The sequence below is a fragment of the Cornus florida genome, unplaced genomic scaffold (genome assembly GCF_030987335.1).
Source record: "Cornus florida cultivar Cherokee Brave unplaced genomic scaffold, ASM3098733v1 CherokeeBrave_3.0.0_Hap2_Chr02, whole genome shotgun sequence".
In the NCBI taxonomy this organism is placed as follows: domain Eukaryota; kingdom Viridiplantae; phylum Streptophyta; class Magnoliopsida; order Cornales; family Cornaceae; genus Cornus; species Cornus florida.
This window is the reverse complement of record NW_026775572.1, coordinates 21,556,917-21,574,863: the sequence shown is the minus strand read 5'-3', so window position 1 is coordinate 21,574,863 and position 17,947 is coordinate 21,556,917. Positions and strand designations below refer to the sequence as shown.

The 17,947-nt window shown below is 39.4% G+C and overlaps 1 protein-coding gene and 1 long non-coding RNA gene across 2 annotated transcripts; both read right to left on the bottom strand.

Annotated features, from left to right (window-relative positions):
* Positions 1-3,990: 3,990 nt before the first annotated feature.
* LOC132295808 (L-type lectin-domain containing receptor kinase IX.1-like) lies at positions 3,991-6,072 on the bottom strand. The gene has a single exon (XM_059794086.1). The coding sequence runs from the start codon at positions 6,070-6,072 to the stop codon at positions 3,991-3,993; it is 2,082 nt and encodes a 693-aa protein (XP_059650069.1).
* A 1,807-nt stretch (positions 6,073-7,879) lies between these two features.
* On the bottom strand, positions 7,880-8,483 carry LOC132286105 (uncharacterized). The gene is made up of 2 exons (XR_009472683.1): positions 8,301-8,483; positions 7,880-8,116 (listed from the first exon to the last, which is right to left on the bottom strand). It is a non-coding gene; the product is annotated as an uncharacterized LOC132286105 (long non-coding RNA).
* Between the last annotated feature and the right edge of the window lie 9,464 nt (positions 8,484-17,947).

Sequence of the window (17,947 nt, the reverse complement as noted above, 5' to 3'; positions counted from 1 at the left end):
ACCCAGACGGTCGTATAGTGTTTGTTTGCACTCACAAGACGGTGGTATAGTGTTTGTTTGCACTCTTGGGTTGGATCTTTGACCATGTTATTTTTCATATCGGGTCATGCAAGGGTGGGCGTAAGAGTGGGCTCTGGTGGACTTGAGTCCACTAAAGAAATTTTTTATTATATTAATAATAGTCCAACACCAAAAAAAATAATAAAAAATAAATAAATAAATTATTATTAATAATATTAGCTCACCCCAAAATTAGTCCACCTAATCAAAGTCAAGTCAACTCAATCACCGTACTAAAATAAAGACCCAAACTAAATAAGTCCAGAACCACCCTGACCCAAGGCGACAAAGGCGGTCGCCTAGGGTCTCAAAATTTAATGGGGTCTCGAAATTTATAGGCCCATGGATGATGGGCCACCAGAAAAAAATAATATATTTTGGGCAAATCATTTCAGCCTCCCCAATCGCCTCCATCTCTATTCTCGTTCTCAACTCTGAACTTCCTATTATTTCATATTGTTCAAAAAATCAAAACTCATATCTTTCGGTAAATAATGAAATGTGGGGATATACATGTGGATCCATCACTCTTAATATGGTGGAAAATACTTGTTTTAGTAACTTGTTGATCCATCTCTCTTAATTGTACTAACAAACTCAGCCCACTTATAGCACCCATTATCCTTAATTATAGAAAATACATAACTCCACATTTCATAATATGGTTGAGATGAATGAAAGACACATACGGACCAAATTATGATTCAATAATGCGGTGACACATGGCACCATAAATGAAATCCCAACACTTGTGTAATCTGTCAGATGATAAGTGTGCACACTCGAAAAAAATGAGTTCACATGTGACAAAATAATATAGTACCAGCTGGCTATATAATTCAGCCACAAAAATATGTATAATCAGCCCCCAAACAAGTCCTAAAAATGAGGAATTATGGACTATACATGTGGAGCATAAATCAGATTTAAAATGTGGAGTTATGTATTTTCTATAATTAAGGATAATGGGTGCTATAAGTGGGCTGAGTTTGTTCGTACAATTAAGAGTGATGGATCAACAAGTTACGAAAATCATTAGAAATGTGTGCAAGTGGACCGACGCGTGGTTGACAGCAGAATGTTGGCTAATTTAATGGTCCATTAATGGATTCATGGATACTTGTCCAGCAATAAGGAAGACATCCAGGTGAATATTAGTTCATATAATATAGGAGTACATGTTAACACATGTCACATGCAAATTAAAAAGGAAAGCTTGGGAACGTTGGTTTGCAAGTTACAAGGCCATGGGTAAATACTCAATAGTTTCACAAGCCACAATTCATAGGACATTTGGTAGGTGAAGAACAAATCTGCATATCAAAATCCGGAAGATGCACAACAGACCGAACATGGGCTGAATTATGGGCAAGGACGAATTCAGCCTTTCTAAATGGAGTGAGCAAATTTTAGATTGGGCTACTATTATTATTATTATTATTATTATTATTATTGGGCTGGGCTTAAAGTAGTATACTAAAAAAAAAAAAAAAAATTGGGAGGGGCTGAAGTCCAACTTCACCCACCCTTGGATCCGCCCTAATTTACGAGACGCTTGGTGTCAACAGAGACCAAAGCTAGAAGAAGGCATGCAAATCATGGATTTAAAAGTTAGTTTATCATAGAACATAGATTCTTCTCTTGTAAAGTTTTTAAATAGTCAACTTAGGATTACATCACTTTAATTCTCTAGTTTAGCATTGTAGTTTTATCAAAATCCTTTCATCCAAGGCAAATCAAAACCATTCCATCACTTTATCGTTTCAAAATGGTTCTTTTTATTCAATTATTTCTGAGTCTTCCAAGACTCTGGCACGTCTGTGCACTTCCAATGTTCCAATTTTGTGTAAACAAATATTTTAAACGATTTTTCTTATCATGAGATCACTTTAATTAATAAGGCATATTAGAAGAACATTAGAAGACTTATTTTTATTATTACTTGGAATGGTGGTTGTAAAAATCCAAAGTTTATGTTTTAAGCTCTGGCCTTTTCTGCCATTGAACTGGATTTTCAGCAATCGAATGGAAGAAATGGTATGAATAGGATATAAGTATTATAAAAAGCTAATCACCCCATTTTATGGTTGTCAAAATTTTCACAAATTGGAGTAAAAATTAGATGTGTAACAGATTGTTGTCCTAATCAACATCTACAATCGCGGTAAATAGAAATTTAAGTCACAGCCTTCATTACCAAACTCTATATTGCACGCTTACAATAACAATACGTAATAACAATAAGAAGAAAGAAAAAAAACACACACACACACACCACATTCATATTTCGAGCTTAGTAGTATATTTAGGATATATCTACATATCTGAATGCGTGAGAATTATTCTGTATGAGCACACCAAAGCCCTAAAATGACCATACGCTCCATCTATTGCACATCATATTCTCCGTCTAATCTTGGACGATTGAACTAAATACATAAAACATGACAAACATGTCCTCATTCGGGCACTTCCTGTGCAATAATTGTAATTTAAAATCTACAAACATTATGCCCATTTGATGGATCTGCTTAAGCATATATAACCGGCCAATGCAAGATATTTGATTCCATAATTTATTTTATTATATATATATATATATATATATATATATATATATTATATATTTCACCTTTATTGACAAGTGACAACATCTGAAGAAATTGACACATGACAGTCAAACTATGTAATTCTCGTCCGGCACAACAAGGTTCAAGAAAGGAATGAAGGGCTCCAGACATTTCTAGCCTTTGTTACTTTATAAGAGGTTTAGGATATTCCTATTCCAAACTTGTTCCACAAATAAATATTTACTTCCCAATCCGGCACACTTTGTCCTGCATCAAAGTCGGGGATAGTTCAAGGTGTTATGATATATTATATATTCTTTAAATAAATAAATAAAATCAATGTTACAAGATAATTTTTTTATGAAAATTGTAGTCTTAAAATTATCATGAAAGGAATGAAAAGAAAAAAAGAAAAACAAAATTAGCCAATAAAAAATATTTTTCTTTATTTATTATTAACAGGTAGGAGCAGATTTTGTACTGTTTCAAAATCCATCCATAATTTTCATTAAAAAGAATATATAAAAAGTACACCCATAACCCTAAAAGAACAATTCTAAATTTGTGAACCGTGGTGGTTCAAGACTTGTCCAACCAAATTTTTTGGGAAGACATTTTGGTATATTTCGCACTTATTGTATTGCCCCTAGTGAGTATGGTACTTATAATTCTCTATATTGTGTCATTTTCTAAACATAATAAAATTCATGCACGTAATCCTAATTCTTTGGATAAACCTCATAAAATCTATCTTCTTGTGTGTGTTTGATATATTAGGACACGGGTCCTAAAGTTTTTGTTCCACTTACAAGTTGTGTGAACTAGACTTTGCATTCCACATTATCAAATGAAAGTGAACTCCCAACTTTTATTCTCTGAATGACAAGTAGTTCATCAATCGCCATAATGCTATGAACAACTGAACAAGACGATCGCCTTGTACTCTGAAAAATGACTTCCCAAAATTAGTTGAATAAAATTTGCTGATTATAGTATATCTGTTCTCTGTATCCAAGAACAGAGGAAGCATAAGATTAGTGATAAGAATAGAAAAGTAATAGACTGATTTTAATTATGAGAATTAAAGGTATGTTAGAAATTTAGAATGTTACAACACTTTTTTATTTCCCCCTTTTATTTTTTTGTCCATGTAACTGGATCTCAGCAATCGAATGGAAGAAAAGACACGAATAGAGATTGAACTGTATGGCTGTCAAAATTTTCACAGATTGAAATGCAAAATGAGGCTTACGTAACAAAATGTTGTGTTCCAAACAACACCTACAATTGAAAATAGGTGAACATAGAAATTAAAGTAGAGCTAAAAAAAAATCACATACATATTTCGAGCTTAATATATTTAGTATATGTCTACACCAGAAACTGAAGAAAATGAGATCAAGTCTGAGGAATCAGTCGTGCAGCTTTTGCCGGAGCAATGGGTTTGGCCTCTTTCAGAACCAGATGTACCCTGTGACGAGGAAAGAGCTGGAGGAGGAACAAAAGTGGACACTGGCATGATTGGTGGCGGGACTGGCAATGGAGCTTTAGCATTGAGCACATCCATGACTTGCCCCATGGATGGGCGGCTATTATAATCTGGATGAGCGCACCAAAGCCCTACAATCATCAAACGCTTCATCTGTTCCGCATTATATTCTCCGTCTAATCTTGGATCAGCTGCCTCAAGAACATTTCTGCATCCATAATGCCCCCATACCACCTTCACCAATTCAATTAGAAATTTCTCTCCATTGGCTTCACCTTGTTTGATAGCGTGCTTTCCACATGCTATCTCCAAAGCAACAATCCCAAAACTGTAGATATCAGATTCCTTGGTAGCTTTGCTATTCTGAAGGTACTCAGGAGCCATGTAACCTGGTGTCCCAATCAAATCCGTTGTTTTAGACACTTGTCCGTGTTCTATGAGTCTAGCAAGCCCAAAATCCCCAAGCCTAGCATTAAAATTCACATCTAACAAAACATTGCTCGATTTGATGTCCCGGTGCAGCACACATTGGTCACATTCTTCTTGCATATAAACCAATGCCGATGCTAGGCCTAACGCAATCCTGTACCTCTCCTCCCATGTCAACAAGCATTGTTCTTTGAAAAGATGGAAATCCAAGCTCTTATTTGGCATGAAATCGTAAACAATGAGAAGTTCTTTTCCTTGATCATGACACCAACCGATGAGTTTCACTAAGTTCTTGTGCCTCAGTGTGCTAATGCTTTTAACTTCCGAAACATACTCCTTCATGCCTTGCCTTGACTCTGGAATTATCTTTTTAACAGCAACAATGGAGTTGGTATCACTGAAGAATCCTTTGTAAACTTGTCCAAACCCACCCTCTCCAAGCAGCCCTTCATCTGCAAAACTATTGGTCGCAGCAACCAATTCCTTGTATGTGAACTTCCTCGGTACTTCCACTCTTCCCAGCTCATAGTCCACGGATATAGGATTGTTTTCAGTTTTCCTTCTCTTCTCTGACATCCAATAGCCAAACCATACGAGAGCAGGAACCACAGAACAAACACCAACACCGAGCACAATCCACAGCCAGTTCTTGTTTTTCTTTCTTCCAGAGACCTTCTCAGCAATTTGCAGAGTAGAGCTGAAATCCCATGAGATGATGTTGTACAGCTCATACATAACATATCCAGTGGCACCAGAAAATCCAATAGTCACCCACTCTGGCAAATGTTGCTTCAAATCAATGGTGTAGGAAACACTAAGGAAATTTGAAGTAGCACTACTATCATCAGTCACAAGAACACTAAAATTTTTTGAACTAGAATTATAGCTAATCCAAGCTTTAGCTCTTTGCCCATTTTGAACATCACTCCAAGACCATTCCACGGCATTTACGGATCTCATATTGCTGACATCAATACCCACATGATCAGAGAGCAAATGGTCATTTATGTCCCATTCATTCGCATACGTATCGAATTCAACAGCAACAAATGATGGGTTGGAAGTAACCAGGCCAAGATTGCCAGCTCCTGAGGTAGGAAGGAGTTGGGAGTTGGTGGGGGCAAGAAAGAAGGCAAAACCATCAAAATCATTCGAGATATCTCGCGAGTCTATTAGAAAGGAAAAGTGGGTGTTGAAGTCTGCAAGATTTCCAGAGGCATTGTCCCAAAGCTTTATTGGTTTTTTATAGATGGCTCGACCAAAGCTCCCTCTGTGACCCTCACCTTCCTTCTTAATTGCAAGTTGGATGACTTGGTTTGACGTGTTTGCATCTCCTTGGTATATAATATCATCCATTTTTTCATCGAAATTGTTGAATATGAAGGTGGTGTTTTCGTAATTTAGTGGTTTTGCAAAGGGGATGACAAGTAGGAAGAGAAAAACATAGATCTTGAACACAGCACGAACCAGAATATTTGGAGGGAAATGATATTTAGTTCTGTTCTCGTATTTGAGAATTTCCATGGTTGAGCTAGAGGGTACGTACTGAGAGAGACAGGTTTGTGTAGTTGTCCCTGTTGCTCAGCGAAGAAACTGTAGGGTGTAAATCAATAAAAAAAATAATAATAATAAAATAAAATAAAATATAAAAAAAACTTATAGAAAATAAGAAATCCGGAGTAAAGCATTAATTTAGGATTAAACAATTGATTACTTCAAGAATTCCGTAGGAGTTTCTTATAGCGTCCGCCATTGGGTTGAAAAGGGCTATGAAACCCTTGTATATGATAATAAGGGAATTTTTTATTTTTAAAAAAAATTCCAACAGAAACAAGCAGTCTCTGTTAGTTCAAAACAAGCTAGTCTCTGCTAGTTCTGACCCTCCCGCATAGTCGCGCTCATGTACTTTAGTCACTTCTGGTTGAAGCATAGAATGACCAACCATGAGCCTTAACAAATTGCAAATTCTATAAAATAATCCTCTGATAATCCTTATCTCAATAAGCAATTAACAATTCAAGGTCTAATATCCACATTAACCCTTTGATTTAAATAACGACTCTGGATATGTGAACACAAACTAAAAGTATGAACAACTGGACAAGATGAAAATGAAGTGGAAGATCACCTTGTAATCTGAAAATTGACTTCCCAAGATTACAAAAAAAAAAAAAAGGTTTATCATAGCATACATGTTCTCTGAACATATCCTCTAACAGAGGAAGCATAAGACTAGTGATAAGAATAGAAAAGTAATAGCCTGATTTTAAGGGAACTAAAGGTATGTTCGAATATTACAATATTTTTTGATTGGTTGAAATGGTGGTTGTAAAATTCCGAAGTTTATGTTTTCCGCTCTGGCTTTTTCGCCATTGAACTGGATATTCAGCAATTGAATGGAATGCAAAGCATGAATAGGATAAAAGTTTTACAAAGAGCTAAGCACCCCATTGTATGGCTGTCAAAATTTTCAGAGATTGGAATGCAGAATGAGTTGTGTAATAGTTTGTTGTCCTAAAAAACACCTAAAATGGCAAATATGCAAGTATAGAAATTAAAGCTACAGCATTCATTACCAAACTCTTTGCTCAAGTTATGGTTCTTCACACTTGCAATAACAATACTAAAAATGATGCTAATTATACAGATTGAGAACAAGCGGAAATAACAAATTCCGTGGTTCCTGCTCTGGTATGGTTTGGTTATTGGATGTCAAAGAATAGAATGAAAACTGAAAACAATCCTATGTCAAGTTTCCCATCCTGATGGATAGCTAACTCATATAGTTGCGAGTTGCGCATAAGGGGCTTGATCGTGTACATATCCCAAGAGTGCAATACAATGAGTTGGCCAGGGTGGAAGTACCTAGGATGTTCTCATAAAAGGAATTGGTTGTCATGACCAATAATTTTGCAGATGAGTGCTGCTTGGAGAGGGTGGGTTCAGACAGGTTTACAAAGGCTTCTTCAATGATACCAACTCCAATTTTACTGTAAAAAAGATAATTCCAGAGTCAAGGCAAGTTATGAAGGAGTATGTCTCGGAAGTTAAAAGCATTAGCGAATTGAGGCACAGGATCTTAGTGAAACTCATTGGTTGGGGTCATGATAAAGAAAAAGAAGTTATCATTGGTTATGATTTCATGCCAAATAAGAGATTGGATTTCATCTTTTCAAAGAAGAACGCTTGTTGACATGGGAGGAGAGGTCCAGGGTCGCGTTAGGCCTAGAATCGGCCATGGTTTATACGTAAGAGGAATGTGAACACTGTGTGATGCACCGAGACGTCAAATCGAGCAACGTTTTGTTAGATATGAATTTTAAAGCTAGGCTTGGGGATTTTGGGCTAGCTTGTCACGCCCCGATAATTCCAATAAAATCCTCGATTTATTCAATTTAAATACATCAAAATATACCCAGAATCATAAAAATTACCCCCTCTTTTATACAAAGTTAATTTCCTCAAATACACAAAAAAATCTCCAAATAAAAAAAATAAATTCCTGCAACGCCAACTCTTCAACCTAAGCCCGAATCTAGCAATTCCCGTTCGTCCTTGGTACCTGAAACTGGAGGGTGGTGAGACAAAAAGTCCCAGTAGGAAAAACCATAACAAGAATCTCATGGAGGTTTAATAAAACAGCTTCATAACATAAACATATACATTTAATACATATGCATTTAATTAAAAACATTTAATAAAAACATTAAAGCAAAACCTCCCCATGCCATTCAAGGTATAGAGAACCTTACACTGAAAAAGAATTCCTGGACTGGATCATCAAGCCACCAAGTTTCCGGCCTCCCTCTGCAACTCTCGGCCCTCTCTGTTTTTCCTTAAACTCACTCTGTCTCTATTTAGGCTTTCTCACTCTCTTTCTTTCGGTCACTGTGTTTTCATAGTGCACAACCCTTCAATTTATAATAGCCTCACCTACAAAAAAAAGATATCAATATGAAAGGACAATGTACTGCCAACCACTTTCTGCTCTCCACTTTAATTTTCCTGATCTCATATTATCTTCTGCTCTTTGATTTGCGATATACAGACAACACACACTCCAACAGCCCCACGTGAACAAAGCAAGGTCAAAAAGGTTGCCCAAATAAAATCCTAGTGGGACCCGCAAATAAAAGCCACAATTTCTGTCGACAGCTGCTAGATTCCTCTATCAGACAAGAAACATAAATATATACATATACAATGTATACAAAACCAAATCCCATTATCCCTTTAAATATAAATCTTGTGGGTCCCATAAAAATATCATTACACTACCTTTTCCATTTCCAATTTCGCTGCTCCCTCCTCCTAGCTCCATCAGACAATCTATATATGTAAATATATCCTATAAAATGAAACAAAACAATAATTCCTTAAACATCATTCCCTGTGGGCCCCGCGAAATAACCATTTTCCATTCAATTCTCTTTCTCTCAATCTCGCTACCAGCACCACACTCTTCTATAAGATTGAATCACATGTATATATATATATATACAAAATGCAACCAAACTAAAAAAAACCCATAACTTTATCTCTTTGAATTCAGCAGGTGCATCCCATTGCTTCAACTGATACACTAAATATATATAACATATATAATCATGCTTCGGGAGAAAATCAAACCAATAAAATCTCATGTGGGTAAAATCTCTAAAATAGACTAAATATAAATCATAGTCTCCAATTTAATAATCAATAACCCAAATCTCTAATTGGCAAGTCTTCAATTAAAACAAAATTTAATGATGACAAATGACATAAATAAAAATTCATCTCTTAAAAATTTGGGTTGTCACATAGCTAGACTAATAGAACACGGAAAAGTGTCTAAACAACAGATTTGATGGGAACAACAGGTTATATGACTCCTGAGTACTTCTAGAATAGCAAAGCTACAAAGGAATCAAATATCTACAGTTTTAGGATTGTTGCTTTGGAAATAGCCTGTGGAAAGCGTACTACCTAACAAGGTGGATTGGTGAAGGCGGTATGGGGGCATTAAGGAAGTAGAAATGTTCTTGAGGTGGCTGATCCAAGATTAGGCGAAAAATATGATGCGAAACAGATGGAGTGTTTGATCATTGTGGGGCTTTGGTGTTCTCATCCAGATTATAATAGCCGCCCTTCGATGAGGGAAGTCATGGATGTGCTCAATTCTAAAGTTCCATCGCCATTCCTGCCACCAACCATGCCAGTATCCACATTTATACCTCCTCCACTTCTTTTCTCATCAAATGGTGGTGCTAGTGGTTCTGAAAGAGGTCAAACCCAATATTCAGGCAATAGCTGCAACACTGATTCCTCAAAGTTCTCATCTGTACTGCTTCTGGTGATACATAATTCTTGCACATTTAGATGTGTAATATATCCTAAATATATTATTAAGCTCAAAATATGCATGTGTGTAGAAGATGAGGTCAACTTTGAGGAATCAGTGTTCCAGGTATTACTTGAGTAATAGATGTAACGATCCCAAAACTAATGCCAAGAATTTTTTTTTCTTAAAAAAAAATTCGGCATAACCTTCTCTAAAAATGGACCTACCGCAACCTGTTTAAATGCATATTTAACCTGTCATGCAACTAATTTTCGAATTCACGGCAATAAAAGATAATGATATAACCTACTAATCTAGACAATGCTTCAAGCTAGGATTATCCTTCCATTCATCAACAAGTTACATATCATCAAGTTCGCATCCCATATGTCATCAAGTATCATAAGTGTATTACATGATCATGGTTCTTCAAAAGAAATTTACATCATTACACCTTTGGAATTTTACAAAAATGAGGGATGAACAAAGGAGTAGTCTATTACAAAATAACAAGGAAAATGCTCTTCTACAACTTTCAAAATTGGGGTGGATTGTCGTCCACCGGTTCTTTGCCAAGACCTGAAAAAAAAAATATAGATATAGGGGTGAGCATATAGCTCAGCAGAGACACTTAAGACACAATTCTTGTGTCCTTGTGAATTCAAGCAAAGCATAGGCCAATGGGAGATAGGGATCATACAACGTAGGGGATCAAATACAACATACAAGTCAATTCCAAGTATAAACAATGCAATGCAATGAAATGAAATGCAATGCATGTCAATGACACTCCCCATTCTCATTCTCAAAATCATCACTTTCAAACGTTAATACAGCCCGCCCTTTGGTAACCCCGCCGCGACACGAGAGGAGGATTGGCTAGTGTCCCTGACCCTTGGTAACCCCGCGGCGTCATTATGGGGCCCAGCTAGCTCAACCATACTAGGGCGACTCCTTAGTCCCCTCTAGGCTATATTAACCTTCGGCCCGTTGGTAACCCCGCAGCGACCGGGTTTCGCATAAAACCATTTCATCAAAAACACTTTCCCGAAATTTCCCCTTTTTGAAGTAAATCAATTCTTTCCCTTTTCCTGCCCAATGTTAATGCATGAATACCTCAATGACATACACAAGTTCATCATTCCATACTTTATCCAATTTAAGCAACATGGCATAATTCGCAAGAATAATAAAAAAAGTCATAACATGCTTATACATAACAAGTTTTAGCACAATGAACATATATAATCAAGTCTTAAACATGCTTCACATAGAACAATCAACAAAAATAGTCACACAACTAACATATATGCATACATATCAACAATTCTCTAGATTTTAAACAACTAATCAAATTAAACAATAATTAGAGGCAATTAACTCACTAAGGTACAAGATTTCATGAATTAAGGGCCCCTACCTCAAGATTGCACCAAAACCCTAGAAAATGGGTCTCAAGATTCGAAATCCAAAGGGGCACAAAATCTAAAATTGCTTGTATAGATGTATAGAGCTTGACACGAGCTTCGTTTTGCCTCAAACGGAACCTAATTCCAACAAGAAATGAGTGAGAAATCTAACCTCAAAGTTGAAACCAAAAATAAGAGAAAAAATGAGCTTACGGGTTGAGAGAGAGAAAGGGAATCAGGAAAATGAGACCAACTTTATGGTCTTGACCCTTTTCTAAAGTGCCTTGTGGGCCCCACCATTAAATTATTTTTGTTTTACTTTTATATTACACTACACACACACAATAAATACACAGACATCACATTCTCCCCAACTTATAAGGATTTCGTCCCCGAAATCAAGACATACCTGAGGAAGAAAACAACGCTGGGTACTTGGACGGAACCTCCTGTTCGAGCTCCCAAGTAACTTCCTCGACTCCGTGGTGTCTCCAAAGGACTTTCACCATTGGTATCGTCTTGTTCCTCAACACCTTCTGTTGTGTGTCAAGAATCTGAACTGGTCCTTCCTCGTAGGAAACATCCTCATCAATGTCCACATCTACCCAACTCAAAATGTGAGATAGATCCAGTTCGTACTTCCGTAACATCAATACATGAAAAACATTGTGGACCCTATCCAACTGTGGTGGCAAAGCAAGCCTGTAGGCAACCTCTCCTACTCGGTCCAAAATCTCAAACGGTCCAATAAATCGTGGTGACAACTTGCCACTTTTCCCGAATCTCATCAATCCCTTCCGTGGAGAAACCCGTAGAAAAACGTGGTCTCCCACCTCAAAGGATAACGGTCGTCTTCGCTTATCCGCATAGTTCTTCTGTCGGCTCTGAGCTGTAAGTAACCTCTGTCTTATCAACTTAATCTTCTCAGTAGTCTCGAGTACAATGTCGGGTCCTAAGGCGGCTGTCTCGCCTACCTCAGTCCAACAAACAGGAGACCTACAAGGTCTACCATACAACGCCTCAAATGGAGCCATCTGGATGCTCGCCTGATAACTGTTGTTGTCGGCAAACTCAATAAGTGGAAGGTGATCCTCCCAACTACCTCCCAAATCAAGTACACATGCCCGAAGCATATCCTCCAAAATCTGGATAGCACGCTCTGACTGACCGTCTGTCTGTGGATGGAATGCCGTACTAAGATGCAACGCTGAACCAAACGCTGCTTGAAGTCCTTTCCAGAACTTCGAAGTGAACTTAGCATCCCTATCTGAGACAATGGTTACTGGAACTCCATGCAACCTTACAATCTCTTTCACATAAAGTACACCAAGTTTCTCTGCATCGTCTGTTGCCTTAATAGGCAAAAAGTGAGCCGTCTTGGTCAATCTGTCAATGATGACCCATACGGCCTCATTGCCCCTCCGTGACCTTGGAAAACCTGTCACAAAATCCATAGCAATATGCTCCCATTTCCATTGCGCTACAAGTAATGGTTGCAACAAACCTGCTGGCCTCTGATGCTCGGCCTTCACCAGCTGACAGGTAAGGCATCTAGCCACAAACTGTGCAACATCATTCTTCATCCCGCTCCACCAATACTGACGTCTCAAATTGTGATACATTTTAGTACCACCTGGATGAACTGCAAAGTGGGAAGTGTGAAACTCCCGTAGGACGTCCTCACGACAACATGTGGGAACCACCAACAAACCCCTGAACCGTAGACCCCCATCTGCATGCAAGGCCCAATCTTTCACTGTCTCACCACTAGAGATCAAAGCGTGGATGGCATCTAAGTCCGGGTCTTGTCTCTGTGACTCAATCACTCGTACAACAAGAGTAGGCTGAGCCACAAGACTAAATAAGAATGCCGACTCACTGTAACCATCATCATCAAAACACTATAATCCCATCTCTGTCAGGTCTTCAAGCATCTTCCACTTCCGAATAGCTAAACTGGCCAAAGTTCCATGAGATTTTCGGCTTAAGGCATCAGCTACAACATTTGCCTTGCCCGGATGATACTGCAAATCAAAGTTGTAATCTTCCAAGTACTCAACCCATCGTCTCTGTCTGTTGTTCAAGTCCTTTTGGGAAAAAAGGTACTTGAGACTTTTGTGATCTGAAAATACCTCGAATCTCTTACCATACAAATAGTGTCTCCAACACTTCAAGGCAAACACAACTGCCGCTAACTCCAGATCATGAGTAGGGTAGTTAAACTCGTGAGTCTTCAACTGTCGAGACCCATAAGCCACTACTCTACCATCCTGCATCAACACACATCCCAACCCGTCACGTGAAACATCACAATAGATCACATAACCCAAGCCACGCTCAGGTATCACCAACACTGGAGCTGTAGTCAATCTCGTCTTCAACTCCTGAAAAGATGAATCACAGGCCTCATTCCAGACAAACTTGACCCCTTTCCGTGTCAAACGGGTCATAGGAGCTGCCAAACGGGAGAAATCCTTCACAAATCTCCGATAGTAACCCGCTAAACCAAGGAAACTGCGGATCTCAAACACATTCTTGGGTCGCTCCAAAGTCAAAACTGCTTCAACCTTTGATGGATCAACTGATACTCCACCTTTTGAAACAACATGCCCCAAAAACTTCACCTCCTGTAGCCAAAACTCACATTTCTCGTATTTGGCATACAATCGGTGCTCCCACAAAATCTGCAAAACAATACTCAAATGGACTTCGTGATCTTCCCGAGTCCGTGAGTACACAAGAATGTCATCCACGAAAACTACCACAAACTGGTCCAAGTAATCGTGAAAGACGCGATTCATCAAGTCCATGAATGCTGCTGGCGCATTAGTCAAGCCAAAAGGCATAACAAGGAACTCATAGTGTCCATACCGTGTACGGAATGCTGTCTTTGGGATATCCTCATCCCTAACCCGCAACTGATAATAGCCAGACCTCAAGTCAATCTTCGAGAAACAACTGGCTCCCCTCAACTAATCAAACAAATCATCTATCCTTGGCAAAGGATACTTGTTCTTGATGGTGGTATGATTCAACTTCCGATAATCAATGCACAACCTCAAAGATCCATCTTTCTTCTTAGCAAATAAGACCGGTGCGCCCCACGGTGACACACTCGGTCGGATGAAACCTTTCATCCTCAAATCATCAAGCTGCCTCTTCAATTCTTCCAATTCAACTGGGGCCATTCGATATGGTGCCATAGAAATCGGCGCGGTACCTGGCATCAAATCAATAGAGAACTCCACTCCTCGGTGTGGAGGCAACTCTGTCAAATCCTCCAGAAACACGTCCAGAAAATCACAAACAACCGCAGGATAATCCTCTTTCCCAGCATCATCTTCTTCGGCTATAAGGCTAGCCAAAAAGTAATCACCATGACTTCGTCCACGAACTCCATAAAACGATGAAATGTGGGAATCACTCCGATCTCCCACGAAAAAGAAACAGTCTCCCTCGGGAGTGCAAACTGTAACCCTTCCTCTGTAACAGTCGATCGTGGCATGAAATGAAGCCAACCAATCCATCCCGAGAATGACATCAAAGCTAGTTATCTCCAGGAGGATAAGGTCAAACACAAAAGTCCGCCCGGCTATCACAATGGAGCAATCCCGCACAACTCAGCTCAATGACACTGAAACCCCAACTGGCGTATCAACACATAACGCCCGATCCATGAAACTAACCTTTAACCCCGATGCAAGTGCAAATGATGATGAAATGAAAGAATGAGATGCACCAGAGTCAAACAAAACACGGGCCCAACAACTAAACACTGGAAATATACCTCGAAGAACTGACGGTCCAGAAGATGCATCGGTCTGTGCCAGTGCCAGTGCAAAAACACGTCCCTGTGGTACCTGTGTCTGAGGACTGCCAACCTGAACACCTGACTGCTGCACTGACATAGTAGGAGTATCCCTCCTAACTAACCGTGAACCCTGTGAAGACATGGCAGGCTGTGGTGGTGGCGGTCTGAAACCTGACTGAACTGTAGCCGACTGAGACGGCCTCTGCCGTGACCCCCTGCCACTACCTGTGCCTACTCCCTGGCCTGGACAATCACGAATCAAGTGACCCTGCTGGCCACACCCATAACAAGCCTTCGGAACTGACGAAACTGAAGACGATCTCATAAGGCAACTGGACTTGTAATGTCCAGGCTGCTGACACTGATAACAAACAACTGCACTCTTATCTGACCCAGCTGGCATAGGAGTAGTAGGAGCGGATCGTGCGGTTTGCTGCCCCTGAAACTGAGATGGACTGCCCCTGTTCCTTTTCCAAGAAGATCCTTCTGAGGATGGCCCTGCACCCCTCTTTTGCTTCAATTGCTCTCTTCTTGCATCCTTCTCTCTATTGTCAGCCTCCAGCATCAAAGCCATTTTCCACTGCTTCAGAGTAAACCTTAATAAACTGTGCCGTGATCAACGACCTCATTCGATCATTAAGACCCGAGACAAACTTTCGAGTCTTGTTAGCTTCATCTCTCACCACTTCTAGAGCAAAACGGGAGAGTGAGGTGAACTTGTTCTCGTATTCCGCCACTGACATGCTCCCTTGAATAAGGTTATGAAACTGGTCTTGTAACTCCCATCTTTTGGAAAGCGGAAAATACTTCTCATAAAACAGTTCCTTGAACCTGTCCCAACTCATCTCTTCAATCTTGTACTGGTTAGTGATCGACTTCCACCAAACCTTGGCATCCATAGCAAACTTGTAAGTCGCTAGGATGATCTTCAAGTGATCATCTGTCACATCCATTGAGGTCAACTGAGTTTCGACTTGATCCATGTAGTTGTCGGCTACCATTGGGTCCGTACCGCCCTCAAACATAACCGGCATCAGCTGAGAAAACCCCTTAATGATCTTGAGACGCTTCTGAGCTGGAGTCTCCTCAACTCGAACTGTAGGTTGTGGTACCAACTGCGGCTGAGCAACAACAGTTGCTCTCACGGCATTTTGCAACAATCGATTCAACTCTAGTGCCACAGAACCTTCACCCACTTCTACGGGTACGGGTGCTTCAACATTCTCTCTTCTTGGGGGAACAGCTCTTGGGGGAATCAAGTCCGTAAGAAGCATGTTCTCATCAACTGGCTCCGCCGGATTGGAGCTAGAGCTCTCACCAACATCGCCCTTTGTTGGCCTAGGGCCAACTTCTCTAGGTTCCTCACGTCGTGACATCGTGCTATAAAACGAGAAAACGATTCAAAAACATGACACTAAAACTGTGGACGACTCAACAAGAATTGATACCGTACAATACTTAGCATGCAAGACTATGCAAGAAACATTTTAACATAAACAAGTAAGCAAGTAAGCACATAGGCAGTTAAGCATGCTCATTTAAATAAGATACCACGTAGCAAGTAGTCAAGTAAACAATACAAACAACATCCCATGCGACTCTATGTAGGCCTCTACCCGTCGTCCTAAAGGTTTTCGAACCGTCGCTCTAATACCAAATTTGTAACGATCCCAAAACTAATGCCAGGAATTTTTTTTTCTTAAAAAAAAATTCGGCATAAACAATGCAATGCAATGAAATGAAATGCAATGCATGTCAATGACACTCCCCATTCTCATTCTCAAAATCATCACTTTCAAACGTTAATACAGCCCGTCCTTTGGTAACCCCGCCGTGACACAAGAGGAGGATTAGCTAGTGTCCCTGACCCTTAGTAACCCCGCGGCGTCATTATGGGGCCCAGCTAGCTCAACCACACTAGGGCGACTCCTTAGTCCCCTCTAGGCTATATTAACCTCCGGCCCGTTGGTAACCCCGCAGCGACCGGGTTTCGCATAAAACCCTTTCATCAAAAACACTTTCCCGAAATTTCCCCTTTTTGAAGTAAATCAATTCTTTCCCTTTTCCTGCCCAATGTTAATGCATGAATACCTCAATGACATACACAAGTTCATCATTCCATACTTTATCCAATTTAAGCAACATGGCATAATTCACAAGAATAATAAAAAAAAGTCATAACATGCTTATACATAACAAGTTCTAGCACAATGAACATATATAATCAAGTCTTAAACATGCTTCACATAGAACAATCAACAAATATAGTCACACAACTAACATATATGCATACATATCAACAATTCTCTAGATTTTAAACAACTAATCAAATTAAACAACAATTAGAGGCAATTAACTCACTAAGGTACAAGATTTCATGAATTAAGGGCCCCTACCTCAAGATTGCACCAAAACCCTAGAAAATGGGTCTCAAGATTCGAAATCCAAAGGGCACAAAATCTAAAATTGCTTGTATGGATGTATAGAGCTTGACACGAGCTTCGTTTTGCCTCAAACGGAACCTAATTCCAACAAGAAATGAGTGAGAAATCTAACCTCAAAGTTGAAACCAAAAATAAGAGAAAAAATGAGCTTACGGGTTGAGAGAGAGAAAGGGAATCAGGAAAATGAGACCAACTTTATGGTCTTGACCTTTTCTAAAGTGCCTTGTGGGCCCCACCATTAAATTATTTTTCTTTTACTTTTATATTACACTACACACACACAATAAATACACAGACATCACAATAGATTTAGCCACTTTCAGAACCAGTAGCACCATGTAATGAGGAAAGAGCTGGAGGAGGAAAAAATTTGGAAACTGGCCTGGTCGCTGGCAGGACTGGCAATGGAGCT